Here is a 19,350-nt window from a genome sequence, read left to right as displayed (position 1 = left end):
CTGAACTGTTTTTGTCTTTTCTACACTCATTATTTATGATACTGTGACTATTGTTTTCATGCTAGCTTTTCCCATTGAACAGATCAGATTGCCATTAGTTGCTTGCATTTTATAAAAAATTACTAGATTGTAGTTTTGTTCTCTTTTTCACCTTAAAGAAAATTACCGTATATGTTACCATATATGTTTTGCAATGAATGTTCAATATACAAAACATTAGTTTTATTTATCAATAATTGCATGTAGGTCACAACGCTTACGCTCGAAGATTTGCCAGCTTGTAGCCTCTCAACCTTATCTGAGTGTTCAAATCTTCAAGTTTTGACTCTGAGGCGCTGTGGACTGGTTGCACTGGAAGGACTAAGTAGCTGCAAAGACCTGAAGTATATCAATGTGGAGGTACCAAGCATATTTGATTCTTTGTTGTAACATGAGGAGAACTGTCAGTTTTGCTCCTTAGTTGATTGTGTAGTTGTGTCCAACTGAATATATAACTTTTAGCCTTAAGAGTGTAGGAAAAGCAACAAAATACTCCCAAATATGAACAAAGTTATACCAGCAGATTTATGGTGCAAATAACAAAAAACAACATGCTGCAAATGATTCAACTTATACTAAGAAAACATCAGTCTAATATTAGCATTAGCATAGATCTTCGTTATCTCAGTCTCTGGTTGATGAGTGGGCAGATACTATTCACCATAGCAGGTGCTCAGCTTGAGCAAGAGTATGTAGAAGAGTCCTTTGCAAGACACACCTTGAATATTAATTAAAATTAGTAACATATATGCTCAAGGAATAGTACTTATTGTGAGTTATACTAGAGGCCTAATGTTTGGGTATTTGGTACTGCACAGTGTCTTACATGGCCCTGTTTAATGTCTTAAGACAACTTTTTCTCCATATTGCATCAATGTTCCAGAACTTGGCAATTTACATGAAACAGCTTTGTTCACATTTTTAATTTCATGTGTTTTAACAACAACATTTTCCAGATGAAAAGACCAAGCACAGCAAATAGTGAAAGAGAAATCTGAGGAAGCATTATTAAAATGACCTGGGGAAGGGAAAGTTTAAAAAGAAGGATGCATTGGAGGAAGAATGTTAGCTTAGAATAGTGTTAATGTTTGTGACTGAAGTATCTCTAAATGCAGACTTTTGCTATTAGTAAATAGGATTCCAGCAAAATTACAGCTGTCTTCTTTAGCACCTAGTAAATATAATGTTCCTATGCAGTTTTTAGTTCAGTCTCCTTGGGTTTCAGGAGGTAGGAAAACGCATATGGAAGAGACTGCTCTGTTCTTAACTTATTTTTATGCTTTTTTTTTTTGTTTCAACTTTGGGCATTTTCAGAGCCAGAATGAAGTTCAAGATACATTCTTGTTCTATTTTAGCAGGACACAAAAAGTCGTTTCTAGGACTCATGATTTTTTTTTTTTCCCTAATGGAAAAATAGAGATGCCCTTACTCCTAGCTAAGAGTTTAGGATGAAATATGCTAATGAAGGCAATCTGCTATATTTTTAATTAGTTATGCTACTTCACTTCAGATGCTATTTAATATTCTCATTTTGTTTTATTGCAGGAGAATGACATTCAGGTAATTGACTGTGCAAATCTGGAAAATCTCTGTATTCTCATTCTGAATAAGAACTGTCTTTCATCAGTTTATGGCTTAGATGGATGCAAAAATCTCCAAAATCTTGAACTTTCCTACAATAGAATCACTCGAATTGGTAAGAAAATTATGCCAATTTGTATAACAATAGTTATGCAGTTTATATTCAGAATTATACACCCCTTGGATTTAGAGCCAGTCGGCTGCTAAGCCCAAGGAGACAGACTTGGGGAAAAAACCTGCATCTTAAAGCATGGCTTAGGTGCTCCCATGTATTCCATCTAGCAGACAATGTAACTATTGTCAGCCAAAGAGAATTAAAATCTTTCTGGAAGGGCCACTAATGTTATCTGCACTAAGTTAGCTGGAATATGTGAGTAGCCTGAGTTCAGCTTATCTACAGACATAATGAAAGCAAAGACTAGCCATGCAATTGTAGGGAATTGCAGAGTATTCCTGACTGACACAGTAAGTAGTTATATAGAAATCATATTGTCTGTCTTGAGTCTGCTGGACAATAGGAAAACAATTAAAAACAATTATTAAGCTCATAGATGAAACACATTCATGTAAGACTTGTAAATAAGAAGTAGTTCCACTGTTAAATAAGACTGTTAAGTAATCCTATGAACATGGAAAATATAGTTCCATGATAAACGGCAAAGGTGTAAGAAAATGGGAAAGCTTAAAAAAAATCTGTAGATGTAAAAACTTTAACGAAGATATTATCAATAATTTTTGCCAATATGTGTAAATGTTAGTACTCCTGGAGAAAATTTTTAATATGTGAGAATAAAAGTGCTGAGAAATCAATGTTTACTGTAAAAGCATATCAGTACTCTAATGAGGAAGAGTAAAATAAAATGGTTTAAAAGTTTCATCTGTGTGGTTGTGGAAAATAGTGCTTGATAAGATTCTTATTCAGATTAATCTCATTTGATAAAAATGTCTGCAAGATTACTGTAAGAATGATATTGTTTTAGTAGATGACATTTAAGAATGTGGCATCGGTGTGAAGCGTGGTAACTTCATACAGCCCAAGTGGAGTAAATTCCTCCAGTACTTTCTCTTTTGTGCAATGCACTGCTACAGTTACTGAGTCTTTTATAAATTCAAGTGGGTAAATAAATGTTCACAAACATCATCTTCCAATATGGGGTTTCTTCCTCTCTGGAATTGCTTTGAGGATTTTAGGTTAAGGCAGCTGCATAATACAGGATTTGTTTCATATCATAACATATTGAGTCGGTGCACAGAATGCATAAAAATGGATTTGTGGGTTATAAAAAGTTAGGATATCCCTCCCATCTATAAATCTTGCAGGATGTCCCTTAGCAATTTTAGAAGCTCCAGCACCATGTAGTAAAGCTTATTTACATTTATAGTATTTAAGTCTTAATATTATTGTAGGGAATTTCTGGTGTACTATGATTTCTCTTTTTATTCTTTTTTCCTGTCATTGAAATATAGCATTCATAGGGGAAAAATTAAGGTTGCCAAAAACCCCTTAAAAATAGCAGTAAGAGAAATAGTTTCAATTACGCTTTTTTCCTTATGAATACATGATCACAAATTAAGTAATTGTGACAGTAATACACTAAAACTGAGTGCATATGTTTGTATTTTGAAGGTTAATGCTTTGCTTAAAAATTTTAATGCACCAAAAATAGTAGAATTCTGACTGAAGTCTTTGAATACACTTCTGTAGGGTATCTATATTGCCATAGAATGCTGGGTAAAATCTTGGCAGCTTGAAGGATAGAAATGCATAACCATGGATGTTTATAAATGCTGCTTTAAATATACCCTTTTTAAGAAAGCACAAGGAGGATTTTTTCATCTGATACCTTTTGAGTTTTGTTTTGTTTTTTGGGGTTTTTTTTTGGTTTTTTTTTTTTTTGAGGGTTTTTTTTCATTTTTATGTTCGCTGGCAGCTTTCACTCTGTTGTTAGTTGTCTTTGTTACACATAGAAGTGAGTTCAGAACTGCATCAATAGGTAAGAGAGTCTTTTGCACTTTGCAAATTGCTGAGAACTTACAAAAAGGTTCTCCTTGAATCTTGCTGAAACCATGTATTTGTCAAAAAAATGCTTTTCCTATGGCTGCTATAACTTTTGTTTGTTGCATCGTATGGAAAAAACACAATATCTTGTGGAAATGTGCAGAAGACTTTATGCTTGTATTTAATTTTGCATGTAGGCAGAAGAACCAGTAAAACACCATCTGTTTATATTATGTTTTCTCTCTTGTGTGTTTTCTGTTGGACTGCATTTGATAATTCCAGAATGTTCTGAATGACATTCAGGTGAGGAAGAGTTTAAAAAGGTGCTTTGTGCAGCATGCAGAGAAGAAAATTTCCAGATTCTGTTTTATGTCCTTGTCTTTTCTTATTGTGTGTGCAGTCTCTCCTCAGTCCCACTCCAGGCTCATAGAGTGCTTTTAAAGTTTCCACTACTTCTAAGCTGGTAACTGAAAAGTGGAGATTTAAGAGATGCTCTTACGAGGAAGTCTTGGAAGGCCACAAACGAAAACATGGAAGTGTTTCTGAAACCACTAGATGGTGCTGGTCCCTTTTTTATTTTTATCGAAGTACAAAAGGAAAATACAGACCAGGATCGTGCAGTCAGTAATGTCATGTCAGTAACAATGTCATGGGCATGTTTGAAATTTTTCAGAATTAGAGATTTGTATTTTTAGTTGCTAAAGCACAGTTTTGAAGTTACATTATAGGACATGTGTGTTATATTTAAGATTATATCACTTTAATGCCGCACAATTGCATTCTTTTCACTAAGTGTTTTCCATTGTTAAATTAAAATTATTGGGATACCTATAGTGGGAATTTTTTAAAATTTACTGTTGTTTTGATATTTAATTTTTGGTTTCAGTTTTCTTCGTATTATTTGTTTACATTTTCAAGTCCTCTTCTGTATTCTCAATACTCTATGGTGCAAAATGATCTCTGGTTTCATAATCTAGTTTACTTTTAGGGGACAGTCACAAAGAGATTCACTATTTTAAAGCTATCCAGCTTCCTTTGGGGAACTTGGGAAATTTTGGGTGGGATAAAGATGAGACAAAGTGTCCCCTCAAATAATCCTAAATTAACTAAATTATCTAAGAATACGTGAAACAGAAGTAAAATCAGAAATTCTTTATTTTAGATATATTTTGTAAAAGGTATCCCTTCAAAGGAATTTTTTACTACAGTGATACAGAAAAGCTGCTTGGACCCGTAGCAAGTTAGATGGATCAGTGCCACTGCATGTGTAAGACTATGGGAAGCAAATTACATTGTCTTCTGTTGTAAGGATGATTTAGGTTACATTCTGTGAAAGAAACAGATGCTGATGGGAATTCCTTTGCATTTCTTTTGTGTACAGATTCCATGCTCTTTAATGTAGATAGCAGGAGTAAATTTGATGAGAGTGGAATGGCTATAGTACTATAGCTTTGTTCTTAAAGGAGCTACATTTTCTTTACGAATTTCTTAATTTAAAATATTTTGTCATAATTCCTTAAACAAGACTGATTTAAATAATAGCAGTGGTACTGGCCTAAGTTTTAATGCAGTTTTTTCTAACCTTGCTGATACATTAACAAAAATCCCTTTAAAAATGAAATTATAAAAATTAACTTGTAAGCATAGTGTTTTCATTTTGATTGATGAATTTAAGATGGCTGTTAGCATTTCACAGAGTTCAGAGAAGTTGTAAAGTTGTTAAATTATAATAAGTACTGTTTATCTCTAAAAGAATGTTCTCTTCCAACAGAAGTACCAAAGAGATTATGAACTGTTATTCTTGCTTGATTAACAGGATCAGAAATTTGTGAACCATATGCACTGTATATGTGATAGGGTCAAAATATGGTAATTCTTTTTAAACTCTGTGCAGAAGTAATGGCAATTGTTACATCAGAGAATATACGGAAAATTCACTTTTTTCTTAGTACTTGAACGATAAAGTTTTATTTCATCATATCTTAAATCTTGAACTTTCAGGTGGTCTGGAGTCACTGAAAAATCTTCAGCGATTACTTGTGGACCATAATCAGTTAATCAACACAAAAGGTCTTTGTGAGGTACCTACTCTCATTCACCTAGACTGCTCTTTCAATCATCTTGCACAAGTTGAAGGCATTGAGAATTGTGGCCTACTTCAAGTTCTGAAGTTGCAGGGCAATAATCTCCAGGAGGTAAAAGCTTTGAATTTAGTGGCTGTTGTGCATACATCTTTGCTAACAGTCATATTTTTAAGCATTCTGAGCGTGTGCTTTTTGATTGGGGTGGGTAAGATTTTTTTTTTGCCTTATCAGAGGGTGATTTTTTTGAAGATACAAATGGCTAGCAGTTAATTGCTTTCTTACTCCCAAGTTCTTGAAAAATTGAACTCTCAGTGAGTATGGTTCCTCTTTCATTTATAGCATTAAGGTTTTGGTTTGCATTACATGATTCTGATTTTGTGTAACAAAAGATTATTATTGCTTATAGGTCCTGTTATAATATTAAGATAATTTTAACAGACTGGTAATAATGATGTAATTGTTGTTAGATGCAAGTAATTGCTTCTTACCCTTACTTGTATGTAATGATAATATCATTATTATCACCCTGATGATAATCATGCTTTTTTAATGTAAGTGGATTCTCCAAAACTTGAATTTTGTGCTGCAACATTGAAAATAGGAAAGTTATTTGCTAACTGTGCACTTAATCATATTTACTAGCAGTTTTTCTCCTATGAATTCAATTGATGAAAAGCATTGTCAATAAGCAGCAAATAACTGCATGAATAAAATAGTAAGGGTGTGATTCTTGGGCTCTTGAGGTTTTTTTCTTTAATTTTTTATATTGACTATTCAGGTGTGATAGAAGACATTAAAAAGTATTTACCACTTGATATATAGAGATTATATGTGATAACTGGTACATACACAATAAGGAAATGATACATACATCCAAAATGTGAGTTTTGCTTGTACTTAGTAATGATTTATGAAAAGCATCTGGTAAGCATTCCAATGTTGTTTCTCTAATTTATATTAATCTTAAATAACCATCTCCTTTCTATTTAGCTTCCAAGACTGGAAAATCATGTTCTCTTAAGAGAACTATATTTGGATGACAATAGCATTTCTTCTATGAGAATGCTTTCTTTGTATTGGTTGCCTCTATTGCAGATTCTTTTGCTGTCTCAAAATAGGTAAGTAAGAAACATTCTTCTACTTAAAGAAGTGATCCAGATGAATTTATTAACGTAACACTTGTCTGAAAAGTATGGTTGAAATTTTACTATCTTTTTGGGATATTCTTTAAAAATAAAAATATGTGGTTGGCATGTAATTACATTGGCTACCTCTATCTAAGAAAATTTGAAACAGCATTAACTACGTAAATTAATTATTTTCTTTTAGATGTTATGTGAAAATAATTCTTGAGCATTGGGGCATTATTAAAACCATGGTGGGTTTCTTTCTTTCTTTAGCAATTGTTTCTAGAATATGTCTGTCAAACTTCATATTTCACAGCTAGCTTATTCAAAACAGACTTTGAAGGCTAAGTTAAGGGCAAGTACTAGAGTTAGAAAGGACAAATAAGAATTTTTTTTATTTTACATACATATGTTAATACCCTCCAAAACAAGTATATTTGCTTTAGTTTTTCACTCTTATGGTTCTGTTTAAAAGTTACAAAATAAAGAAGGATTGAGACAAGCAGCATAAAAATGGATCATGCACTCAAGTCTCTGTAAATAGTTTTCTGTTTGTTTTCTAAGATAATCTATACATCTTTAGAGGTAGAATGACCAGATATCCTGGATTAAAAATCTCTTTTTTCCCCACCCACCTTTTTCTCAATTTAAATTCTGCTAAAAAAGATCTGAAGCATGTATTAGAATTTTTAGTATGTTAGTAGGAAAATTAATTTTAAATTAACATCCATTATTTTTCTATGATGTGATTGTTTTATTCTGAATAAGACTGATCTCAGCTTAACAAACAGAATTCTAGGTACCATATATAGAAATACACTCTCAAGTAATTACTTCACTCTCCTGTTAGTGAGATGTTTCTAAAGGGTGATTCATCTGCCATTTTTAGCTGCCCGCTTTGAGACTAATCGTAGCCTAAAAGTACCTGCTCATCTTCATTGACTAGTAAAAAAATCAAAATGCGCACCTCATGTGTATGTGTCTACATCTGAACAGGAGAATCCCATCCTATGTGACATTTAGTTCAGCAGAGCCGATTGTGTCTGGGAGCCTGTGGGGAAAAAGGATGTGTAAGACTGAGTCCTGTTATTATAAGCAATGTTCTTCATGGAAATTGAATATTATTTAAGTATATACAATCTATATTTTTATATAACTTTTCAAATTGTTTTCATAACATCTCTAGTGGCATACTATTCATGGAGACTCTTGGATGTAAATAAAATATCTACCCAACCTAATCTTAAAGTTCCTGCTCAGGCTTTTAGGCTTTGGGATTTTTTGTTCCCTTATTAATTCTTCTGGAGTTTGAAAAAAGTGCTTTCTGCCTGTGGTTAAGCAAAAGCATTATATGTTAAGCATTAGATTTTGAGTCACACTGCTTGATTTAATTCTCATTCTTAATTAGCTTTTTTTTTTTTTCCGTTGTCCTGTTTAGCTTTTTTGTGGAACACACAATAATATGGCTTTATATTCTTGTAGTTTCCTCTTCGTCCTCCAGTCTAGCTATCCTGTCTGTAATAAAGTGTTTGCAAAACTCCTTGAAGATCTCATATGCCTTCCAGGGGAGCTCAGGGAAGCTTGAATGCAGCCTCTGGATTTAGGTTGTGCTGGACTGGCCATGTAGATGTACCTTAAGTCATTTCCTTATCCCATCATCTTACAGTTTTTAATGTCCATTGTAGTGCTTGCTCTGGTTTTCTAGTAGCCAACCAGAGATGTAGTGTATGGTCTGCTGAATTCCTTTTGCTAGGCTATGAGAATGGACTTATCAACATCAACAGACTGGATGTGCTGAAAATAAATATACATCTTGTCCCCAAATAATTCCCTTTCTTTCTGTGATTATCTATAGTTTATGTCAAATCTTTGTGACAAACAGGACAAGATAGCCCTGAATTCATATTAAAAGCCTCAAAATTCCTGGCATTTCAGTAGCCTGCTCTGTTACACTCATTTTATGTACACTTATAAGCAGCTCCATATGTGTGTGCTGTAGCATAAGTAACTTGATGTTCCAAAGAAGCAGTGAATGTAATGGAGTAAGCTGTTGAAAGAAAAGCTGTTTCTTTACTTTTATCCTACAGTCAGTGCAATTTTATGAATTTTTTCCAAGTGTGCAGTGAGTGCCATTTCCTCTTTACTGATTACAGGAAGCCAATATAATGATAATGCTATGAATCTGTATTTTTTCTGAAAGTGAAATACTGTGAAAATTCATACACTAATTTACAGGACATTTTTATTCCTGAGATGCTTTGTCTGCATCATAAACCTGAAATTGCCGAAGGTAAAACTCCAAAAATTATTTGTTTTGAATTGTTTTAAATCTGCAGTCTAACAAGGAACTAAAACAGGTAGTGATTAACTCCTTCAAATAGAAAAAAGACGGTTGTTTCACCACTGCTGCTTTTATTAAGTGTTTTATTGTTGCTTTTCTATACAAAGAATATTCTTGATCAATGCACAATTGAACAAAGACAATGCTGAATATCCTCTTGACTTGGTTCCTGCAGAATTGGGGCTGTGAAATCCATACTCTATCTTATAGCAGCTGAGGACACAATTTTTATTTTAGTTTTAAAAAGGGGCATATTCTTTTTTCTTCTGTTGTGGATAAAGATTTAGGTGTAGGGGAAAACATCCTGTCCTTGTGTAAAATTTATAATTTTTTAATATGTGTTAAGAGTTCATGTGGCATTTATATTTACAGTACATTTAATTTATGTAGCTTAATAATTAATGTCTTTTTCATTTAAAGGTTTTACAGTGAGACACTAAATGTGCTGTTCAGGCAGCCCTATTTTTTCAACTTCAAATAGGCAAAATCCCTCCTAACATTCCTAAAAATAACAAAGGGTTTTTTTGCTATCTCTTGCTTTTCACTAAGATAACTTAAGTGAGATAGATAAAAAATTAATATTTAAGAAAAAATGCAGTGATCTCAAAAGTGCCTTTTTATTTTAGGAAAATGGTTTATCTCGAATCAAATTTGTTGAGAACATGTTGCTCCCATATTTTTGCATCTGAATGCATATCATTCCAAAAAGGCTTTTACTAGAAATGCTCAAAAGTTGGTTAAGTTCTTTCTTAGCATGCATTGTTCTCTCAAATGTATATGGTATCTGTATTTTTAATTAAATTTCTCAGATATGAGAGTTGAGCTCCTTGCAAGCCATGATGTTTTGACAATTTGACCACTTTTCCAGAATTATCGTGACAAATCTAAATGTCATTGGATGTTGAAATAAGTAATCAATGAAAAAAGCTATATTAATATATAGTGTTTTTCATCCCCCTATCCTTACGACTCTAGATTTTTAAAAATAATTTTCAGTAATTCTTTGCTGGTGATAAGTTTATCTCTAAGTATGTGGCATCATGGGTAATATACTTGAAGTACTGCCTACTAGAGTATTCAAGAATCAAAGTGACTACCTGACAAATTTCCTATATTCTGTGTATTAGCTGGTCATAACTAATGGTGATTATTGCTAACTAAACTGTCTTTAATTTAAGGAATGAAAAAGAAATCTGATCTTTACCTAAAGATCTGGATTATGATAAATTTATTTTAGTTATTTTGCCCTGCTTCCTGCTAACCGCTTATTAGCATCAACGCTAATTTTTCTGGGTGAAAGCAGTTACACAGCAAGATTTAGACCATCTTGAGTAGCAACTGCTATTTGTATTCAGAGACACAATCTTTATTTTCTCTGATGCATACTTGCAACTATTCTTAAATCTTGTTTTCTGATGCAGCCACATAAACGAAATAAACTCTATCTCTGACCTGTTCTGGTAGTGCCTTAAATGGGAGCAGAAAAAGGAAGCTATAGCTTGCTTTTTTGTGAATATCTTTTACTTTTGTGTCTTCTTTGTAATTTATATCTCTCTTATGCCCAGGGCTAATGTGACAAGGTCAAGTAGTATTAAGTTTTCAGTAATGTCCTTTGTCTTTCTGGTTTGAATTTTCTTAGGAAAAAAATTAACAAAGAATGTCGGTAAAGGAAGGCTATAGAATGACGGAGAAATGTTTTAACTCTCATAATGCCAACGGCAGGCAAGGACAGTTCTGGAGACAACTTCTAATTCACCACAGCATATGCTGATAAAGAGCCAGAGAACTCATGAATAAAACCCCTGCATTATCTTTTGTCCCTTATGCAAAATATGATATTTGTTTTCTGAATATATGAATCTATAGTCAGGAATGTTCAGTTTTGCAGCCATACTTTTAGCCTAATATCTGCGGTGATATTTGCTATAAATATTAAATATATTTATATACTGTTGACTGATGATGAGAAACTGAAATGCTGAAATTTGTAGTACTATATACAGATCTACATATAAGGCTTAATACTTTATAGAGTCAATACTTGTTCATAGTTATTTGATTCCATGGAAAACTTCCATAACATGAAGGAAATAGAACTAAGTAGAACTAGAACCAGGACCACTTTAAAATGTAGTTTGAGAAAGAAATGGAAGTATAATGGCATGTGCTCAGTTGTCTTTATATCTGTTTCTCTGAATTTACTCTTAAAATGCCACGTTGTCTTCTCAACTGAATGTGGAATTTTTATTTTTTTTTTCTGTTTTGAATTTGGTTGTGTTTTCAGTAAACTTAAATAATCTACAACCAGCGTTTAGTCCATAATTTGTGCACCAGAGTACAATTCAGCTCTGCCTTTCAGCTGTACAGCCTGTGCTGGAAACACAACATATTCATACATTTCAGCAACAAAGATACATTTTTGTCTCTCAAAAATTTTGAGTACATTTCATTTTTTTTGTAGGGTCATATTTCAGACAAAAAAAATCTGATTTATCCCATTCAAAGGCACTATATTCTCAGAAAATACTAATTTCTGTGAAAATTAGCAGTCACAAACTCACCACATACAGTGGCATTTCTGTTATGATTCTCTTGCTATGCTAGGGCCTTGCCCTTGCAGGGATGAAACATTATCTAAACATGTATTTCTCTAAAAAAGCTATAGTTAGTGAATCATGTGCTTAAACATTCTAGTTTTAGTTGATAATTGTGATTTTTTGCATCTTGATTTTTACCTTTTTCTGCCTCTTTCATATTTAACATAAATCAAGATAAGATTTAATCTGAAAGTTAATATTTGGCAATAACCTGGCATCTGAACAAACCATTCAACATTCATTCGTGCATTAATGAAAGTTTGTAAGCAAAGAAATAACACTGAGGCTTAATCCTTTAGAAGTAACAATAACACACGTCTTACAGTCCCAGTCCCTTTATATAGATGAATGTCAGCTCAGTTTCTTTATATTGATTCTTCAATACTGCAAACAAGAATTTTGTCCTGTCTTTGGTACTGCTTTGCCGCATTGTTGCTCAAGAAAATCTCTGATAATGCAAGAAGAGCTATTCCATAACCAGTTCCATAACTGTCTCAGTAATCACCACCTATTTGACACAATCTGACAGTAGTAACACAGAGTAAGCACTGAAAATATATTACAGGATAGTGCAGCCTTGACCTGTTGAAAAATACATCCGTAACAACAGTAATGCTAGTTTTAGGATTCAGGAAGTAATGTTTTGATTGGAGAAGAGAAACAACCTAGTAAGAAGTCTGAGCAATGAAGAAAGAGGAAAGAAGCCAAGCAAATTTTATTTTTTCTCCAGAATCAGGAGCTTCTATTAGTATGGTTCTAGTTATGGTGCCTAAAGAAAAGCCAACTGTGTTGTATAAATTTTGTAAGACTTCAGATCTTCAGCACTAAATGGAGGGAACAAAATAAAATATTTATCAGATAAAAAACCATTAATGACAAAATATTAAAAACTGAGAGGCTGAGAAAACTAAGAAGAATTTTCAAGTTTAAAATCAGTAATTAGCCCTAGCATCTTGGATAGATAAATGGGTATTTTCTTATATAAATAATAAATTGTCATACCTACAAAAGTTTCTAGTGGCTTTCTGTTGATGAACTGCTGTTTAAATTTAATTTTTAAAAAAAATATCTTCTTTTTTTTTTTTTAGATTAACTGACCTTGTGCCCTTAAATTCATTTATATTTTTGGAAAAGCTAGATATCAAAAATAACTGCTTGTCAGGTGAGTTGTGCTAAAAAAAATAAAAAACCCTATTCAAATAAGAACTTTGTAGTTAAATTATAAACTGATTTGAATGGGACTATAAACATGTATTTATTAGAGACATTTATATGGAAAATATATAAATATTTTCCAGACATGAATGTCATAGATATTAATTAAAACTTTGCTGTGTAGACAGCAGTCTTGCATTTAGGACTTTGTGATGTTGGTACATTTTATTTTCGTGTAAGAATTTATGAGAAATAAGATGGTTCTGCATTCGGACATATTTAGGTTTCTTTCTGTTGTAATACAGATGTTAAAGATGTCCGTACATGGTTTAGTGGCTGCCATAAACTAAAGGAGCTGTCATTGAGTGGGAATCCTCTTCTCCAAGAAAAGAACTGGAGGTAAAAAAAAATACATCAATTTGCTAAATCAAAAATCAAAATCAGACAACGGATTGTTGTATGTATCTTAGTTAAATAGTAGAAATACTCCCACATAATCTGAACAGTCTTGCTGCTGTGACAGGTTCACATTGCAGATAGCTAGTGAAGGAGTAGTGTCTGTTAGAATAAAAAGTCAGGATGAATGTTTGATTTTTCCTTAGTAGTTGAAAATTAGTGGTTTTTATGCTTCTTCAAATTCCTTATCTCTATATCAAAAATTAATTGCTCTTATAATTATGAAGGAGATGTAAGAGTAATGCTGTCATTTGCCCTTAGGTTATGTATAATACTGGAATAATTATTAAAAAAATCTAGTCCTAGAGATTATGATATGTCTCTGTATAAAAAATGAGTAGGGTAGAAAAGAAACTTGGCATATGAAATGATATGCAGTTACCATGATTCCTGAAATTAGTACTTATATAAATTTGTAAACCATAGGAATAAAATCGCAAATGAATAGGTTTTTTGTATAATTTTTTGTATATTAGACATAGTACTTGATGTATGACCTCCCTAGTGCCAAGTACAGGAATATGATCACTGCCCTCATGGTTCTGTCCACACTAAAACCTGAAAAACCAAAACCACCCTTACATTTCTATCTTCCATTTGAAGATTTTTCTACAAATTTAGGATTAATAATTAAAAGAGACAACTTTTTCAAGCTTGTAGTTAAAAGTATTTGAGTAGTTTAAAAGATAACTGTGCAAGTACATTTTTGTTTGATTTTCTGATGAACAGATTTATTTGCGCCCCATGGTTCCTGCAGATAATTTCATTCATAAAATTCTGTGACTGTTAAATTTCCATTACTATTGTTTGAATTCCCACTATTTTACAAAACTAAGTGTTATTTCACTTGTAACCTGGAGGGAAAAGCTTTCTGAATTTCAATTTAGCTATGAGAACTGACACTTTAGTTTGCTTAAACCAACAGAGCTTTCATGATTAGACAAGACATTAATTTGTCTAAAGGATTTAAAGTATGGGATACTATGAAATATGGATTTGCTGAATACAGCATTGATTGTAACTTCAGACAATATGTTTCAGTGAACTTTACATAACCCCTTGATACCAACAAAGGAATTAGTTGTAAAATTTCCCAATTGGTTTTGTACTTTCATGTCCAGCCAGTGATAACACCGACAAAAGTGAAGTAGTAAGAAATCTCTTTCTAAAAACTAAACCCTGGGATCAGTCTGAGCACTCCTAGGGGAATATGTTTCAATGCTGTAATGATTAATAGAACCTCTTAAGTGACAGAATATTCACCAGGAAGTTTTCACTAAATGAAATATTGACTCAGCCCTTCACCAGGGGAAACCAGCTGGAAAAATGAATGTTGAGATACCACAGCTCTAAGAGACAAAAACTTCCATCATTGATCAACTTTGATAGGTCACTGTTGTGGTGTATCACTATTCAATATCAGCTTTGGTACTTTCTGTTTATGTGTTCAGGAACTGTTGATCTAAACCCAGAATTTTATTCCAAATGTACTTCAGATGGTCTTAGCCTTCATTAATGAACAGTAGAAAAGGAAAAAGGAGTTTCCTAGTTTCAAAAACTGATGTTCTATTCTGTTATTTGTAATATTATAACACAGTCAGAGAGACTTTCTCTGGTTTTAAACTTAGTGTATGTTGGCTGAGCTAAGTAGTAGTCCTTTATCTTCACAGGGAATAGTCAGGGAGTTCCAAAATTTTAAAACAATACAATATTTTTCAATAATACGAGGATTTACAGCCTGCAATTAGTATTCTTTCAAGAGTTCGTGTTACTTAAAACTGAGTTAATGAAAATATTGAGAGTTGATATACTTTTGCAGTGTTCAGACTTTCAACAAGTTAGGTCTGGTACAAGAAATATATGAAACAAGATTGGAGTACCAGCTTGCATCTCTTAATAACAGAAACAAGACCACATTGATGATACATTTTAAATGTTTGTTTGTTTGTTTAGGTAACTTTTTCGTACAAAATTTTTTCTTGAATCAGTGGCCACAGCTGTCCTTTTTATAGCAAGGAAAATTAATCTTTGCTCTCATTCCTTTCACTACAAAAGTCTACTAAAAAGTAGACTTTTTTATCCTGTCAGGCATACCAAATAGCATGTCAGTGTATGTGGTATATGCAAATGATAAAGGGAGTAGAATTGACAAGGTTTTGTGTTTTGAGCAGTTTTAAAATTTAAATTTTTTGATGCGTCCAAAAAATCACTACTGTATCTTAATCCTATGACTTAGTTTGCTGTTGCCTACTAATTGAATTAATTACAGGTGCCTATGCATAAGTGTGTCAAGTATTCCCGCTAAGGTTTGTGTAGGTAAAGTTCTAGCTCTAGTGATTTGAGACTGTTACCATTGACTTTTCTTGGTGTCAGTGTTTCAACAGTGGTCTTTATACCAATGAAGTATTAAGAAGTCTTGCTACGTTCTTTATTCTTTATATTATTCTTTAGTGTAAGTATAAATTCTTAGTTAATATGTTAACATATGAAATAAGGACAAATAAATGGGAACATTTAGAGAACTATCTTCATGTTCTGTATTGTTACATGATTGTATCAATAAAATGGGTGCTTTAGCATATGGATTTTTAAAAAAAACTAATCATGATTTTTTTTTCGTAAGGTCTTCCGTGTTGGAGGTCCTTCCTAGTTTACAGTTGCTTGATGGTGAAATCTTAACCCTTCATACTTTACCCACAACTGAAAAAACCAAAGCGTCAGAATTAAGAACTTTTCTGCAACTTTGTCAAGTTCAAATTGAAGAAAATATTCAACTGAAAAAAAAGGCTGCTGAATTGGAGTACGTATTTACATGCATATAAATTGCATTCAGAAATTTTTTTTTAAGTGTTGTTACTGAAGTTCTTGTTGACATATGAATCAAAACTTAGGGTGTTTTGCCTGGAAATGTTAGGATAAGAAAGAGATTAGAATTGTTGACTTCAGAGCAAAGTCTATTTTAAATAGATAATAAGTTATATGGGCCTTGAGTTTTGTTTCTTTAAGTTTGACAAAACAGGTGGCTCAAAACCTGCAGTTAGAAGTAGTTGAATGAGCACACAACATAGTACACTACTATGCAGGAATTTTAACTTAAATCCTGAAAGTTGTTTAATCATATTAATATGATTTCCAACTTTTGCCTAACCAAATCTAATTTGGCTGTTGGTTCAATCTGCTCTATTTTTATTTCTGCATTTGTTTTCCATGTGTATGTTATTCACACTCTAAATAATTGCAAAATACTTGACCTCTTTTCTCTTAAGGTACTGAATTAGATGGTTCTATTTACAGGTCTTTAATTTTGTCATAGTTGCTACCTTTATCACTGTTACCATGGTTAGTTGTCCAGTAACTTCAGCTTAGACCATGCAAGTGGTAATTTATCACTTACACATGCTATGTTTTAGCTGTTTTGTAATATCTGAATATCTCAAAATTCTCATTTCTGCACATGGTAATAATGCATGGGTTTTTTTTTTCTTTCGTAGTTCCTTTTCATTTCCCAGCAGGTTCACAAAATCCTTACAGTCCTTTGAATACTCAACTTATGTTTTAATTTTTAGAAAAGTAGTTTTTTTGATTCTGCCAGGTACTGAACATGATCCCAGAGTAGGTGAAGCATCTACTGTTTTACATTGGTATAGTTTGGACTTTGCCTTGCATACTTCATTGGTTCAGGAAAAGTATGCACATTTTTTTTGTGTTTGCATGTAAGCTTGTACATCGATAGTATCTTGTTACTAGCTAACAGTTACAGTTCACATTGTTGTATTATTGCAGCTTTTACTAAGCTACAATAAAATCTTCATAGTTCAGAATCAGATTAAATTGAAAGGAGGTTTGTATTAACAATTAGATTGAAATTAGTTGGGAGAAATTATATAATGCATTTTTCTATGGCAGATGTAATGTGTAAGTGGCTCCTAAAAGTCATATGTTTCTCCATTAAACCATCAAGATATGTCTTCTCCACTTCTGTGATTTTTGGCTTCTGGTTTGCAAATGGGAAGCTGATATTTCCTAATCTATTTGCCATCCTGAAATGGTGTTCTCTCCTTCCTTTTTCATAAAATAAAATAGAGCTCTCCTCTATGATTTAGAAAGTCTTTCCATGTCTGATATTTAGACATTTCATCATTATCATTTTGCAGAAGAAAAGCCAGTTTATATGACTTGTGAGCAAGCTGTAGTAGAATCTAAGGACCTAAGTTTCATATACATTTCTGCAGGATGGTAAAAAATGAGAGGGAAAGATAATATTCCTAAAATTTAATTTTTTATTTTACTCTACGTGAATGGACATAAGAAAGATAAATAAGAAACATGTTGGGTCATCAGGCTCAGACCATCCATTAATCATGAATAGTATGTGGCTCATGCTACTTTCTGGAAGCTGACTTGTACTTCTGACATCTCTTACCAAAGACTGGGAACTGGAGATGAAGTGCACACTTACTGTACTTGCAGGCCAGAAGGATTCAAAGGCAATTGTTCAGGGGAGGGCAGCCAGTCAGACATAGGCAAGATGGGAGGACAGGTCACCAGGACCCTTGTAAATTCAACAAGGACAAGTGCAAAGTTCTTTATCTAGGAAGGAGGTAAGGAGAGGAGGCATTTTTTGCCCACTCTCAGGATACTTGCTCAGTGGAGGAGAGAAGGCCTTGACTCTGTCCAAGTACCCTTCAGCAAAACATTAGTGTTTTATCAATACAGTTTCGGTGACAAATCTAAAGCACAGCATTATATGGGCAACTGCAATGGGAATTAATTTATTCCAGCCAGAAATAATACAATTGGACATAAGGAAAAACCTTTTCAGGGTGGTACAGTGATGAATTGCAATTGTCTGCCCAGAGTGGTTGTGCAGTCTTGTTCTTGGAGATTTCCAAGACCTGACTGGATGAAAACCTGGGCAACCTGGTCTAATTTGAGAGCTAACCCAATTTTGAAGCAGAATGTTGAACCAGAGACCTCCTGAGGTTCTTTCAGTTGAGAATTTTCCTGTGAGTCTATGTAAATTTTGAAAGAGCCTGAAGATATTTGAGAAGAACAGGAGTGGAAAGAGGTGATTATGTTAACATCTCTTCTTTCCTGAATGTATGGTTTGGGTGGAGGGAGGGCGAAGAGTGCAGGGGAAGAAGGGTTGTGGAATTTTTGAGCTTTTGAGAATTCATTCGTGCTCTTTTAAATCAGTAACCATGATATGATTGAAGCATCTGGTATCAAATTTGATCTTGAATTAATTTCTTGTGTGTTAAAGCCATCTATCTTTTATTTTGACTGAAGTAAAATTTATGGATGACTTGAAAACCATTGCAAACTGCAGTTCATAAAAGGAACTCTAAACAACTTGTTTGTATATAAGCCTTAGCGGCATAGCTATTGTATGTACATATTGCAATACTTTGAATTAATGTGGCATTGCTAAACAACAGGCCAACAATAGAGCAAACTTCTATCTGTTTCACATCTAGCTAAGTTATGAGCCCCTGTAGGTGCGACCTCAAGTATGTAAGCTGCCAAAAGTAATCACTGCCTGCTTCCCTAATCTGTTTCATACACCACGGCTGCCCATTAAAGTCTCTATGCTGTTTCTTCCCAAAACTTCTCTGTTGTTGCCATGCTTAAGAATAAAACTGACTTTTAAATTTAATTTCTCGATTACACTAAATGTTTTCTGTCACATAACTTTTAGCTAACTTGTAATACGTAATCATGTAAAAAAACAATATGATGCCTGTGCTGCAGCAATTTGTTTTCAGCCATCAGATGTGCAGTTGTCCGGCTAGTGGAACCTGAACTTTATAAATATTGTATGTATATTACAGTGAAAATGACAGGAATTTCATAAATGGTGTTGCAAGGAGCAAATGTGTCAACAGTGACCTGTTTCACGTTTGTAAGGGAGTTTGGTAAACTGCAGGTGAACATCAGTAGTGATGCTTACGGAAGTTTTCCTGAAGACATT

The 19,350-nt window shown here is 33.2% G+C and overlaps 1 protein-coding gene across 4 annotated transcripts in view; it reads left to right on the top strand.

Moving 5' to 3' along the window:
* LRRIQ1 (leucine rich repeats and IQ motif containing 1) overlaps positions 1 to 19,350 on the top strand; it is a 104,500-nt gene that overhangs the window by 10,706 nt on the left and 74,444 nt on the right. For 3 of the 4 annotated variants that reach the window (XM_033058868.1, XM_033058866.1, XM_033058864.1), the window contains exons 9-15: positions 247 to 399; positions 1,585 to 1,735; positions 5,621 to 5,814; positions 6,694 to 6,821; positions 12,857 to 12,930; positions 13,229 to 13,322; positions 16,003 to 16,179. In XM_033058868.1, coding sequence (XP_032914759.1) covers positions 247 to 399; positions 1,585 to 1,735; positions 5,621 to 5,814; positions 6,694 to 6,821; positions 12,857 to 12,930; positions 13,229 to 13,322; positions 16,003 to 16,179 — 971 coding nt within the window. The remainder of the gene's footprint in view (positions 1 to 246; positions 400 to 1,584; positions 1,736 to 5,620; positions 5,815 to 6,693; positions 6,822 to 12,856; positions 12,931 to 13,228; positions 13,323 to 16,002; positions 16,180 to 19,350) is intronic. The other variant, XM_033058867.1, reaches the window with a different exon arrangement.

This window comes from Catharus ustulatus, chromosome 4 (genome assembly GCF_009819885.2).
Source record: "Catharus ustulatus isolate bCatUst1 chromosome 4, bCatUst1.pri.v2, whole genome shotgun sequence".
Lineage (NCBI taxonomy): Eukaryota > Metazoa > Chordata > Aves > Passeriformes > Turdidae > Catharus > Catharus ustulatus.
This window is presented reverse-complemented; position numbering and strand designations above follow the sequence as displayed.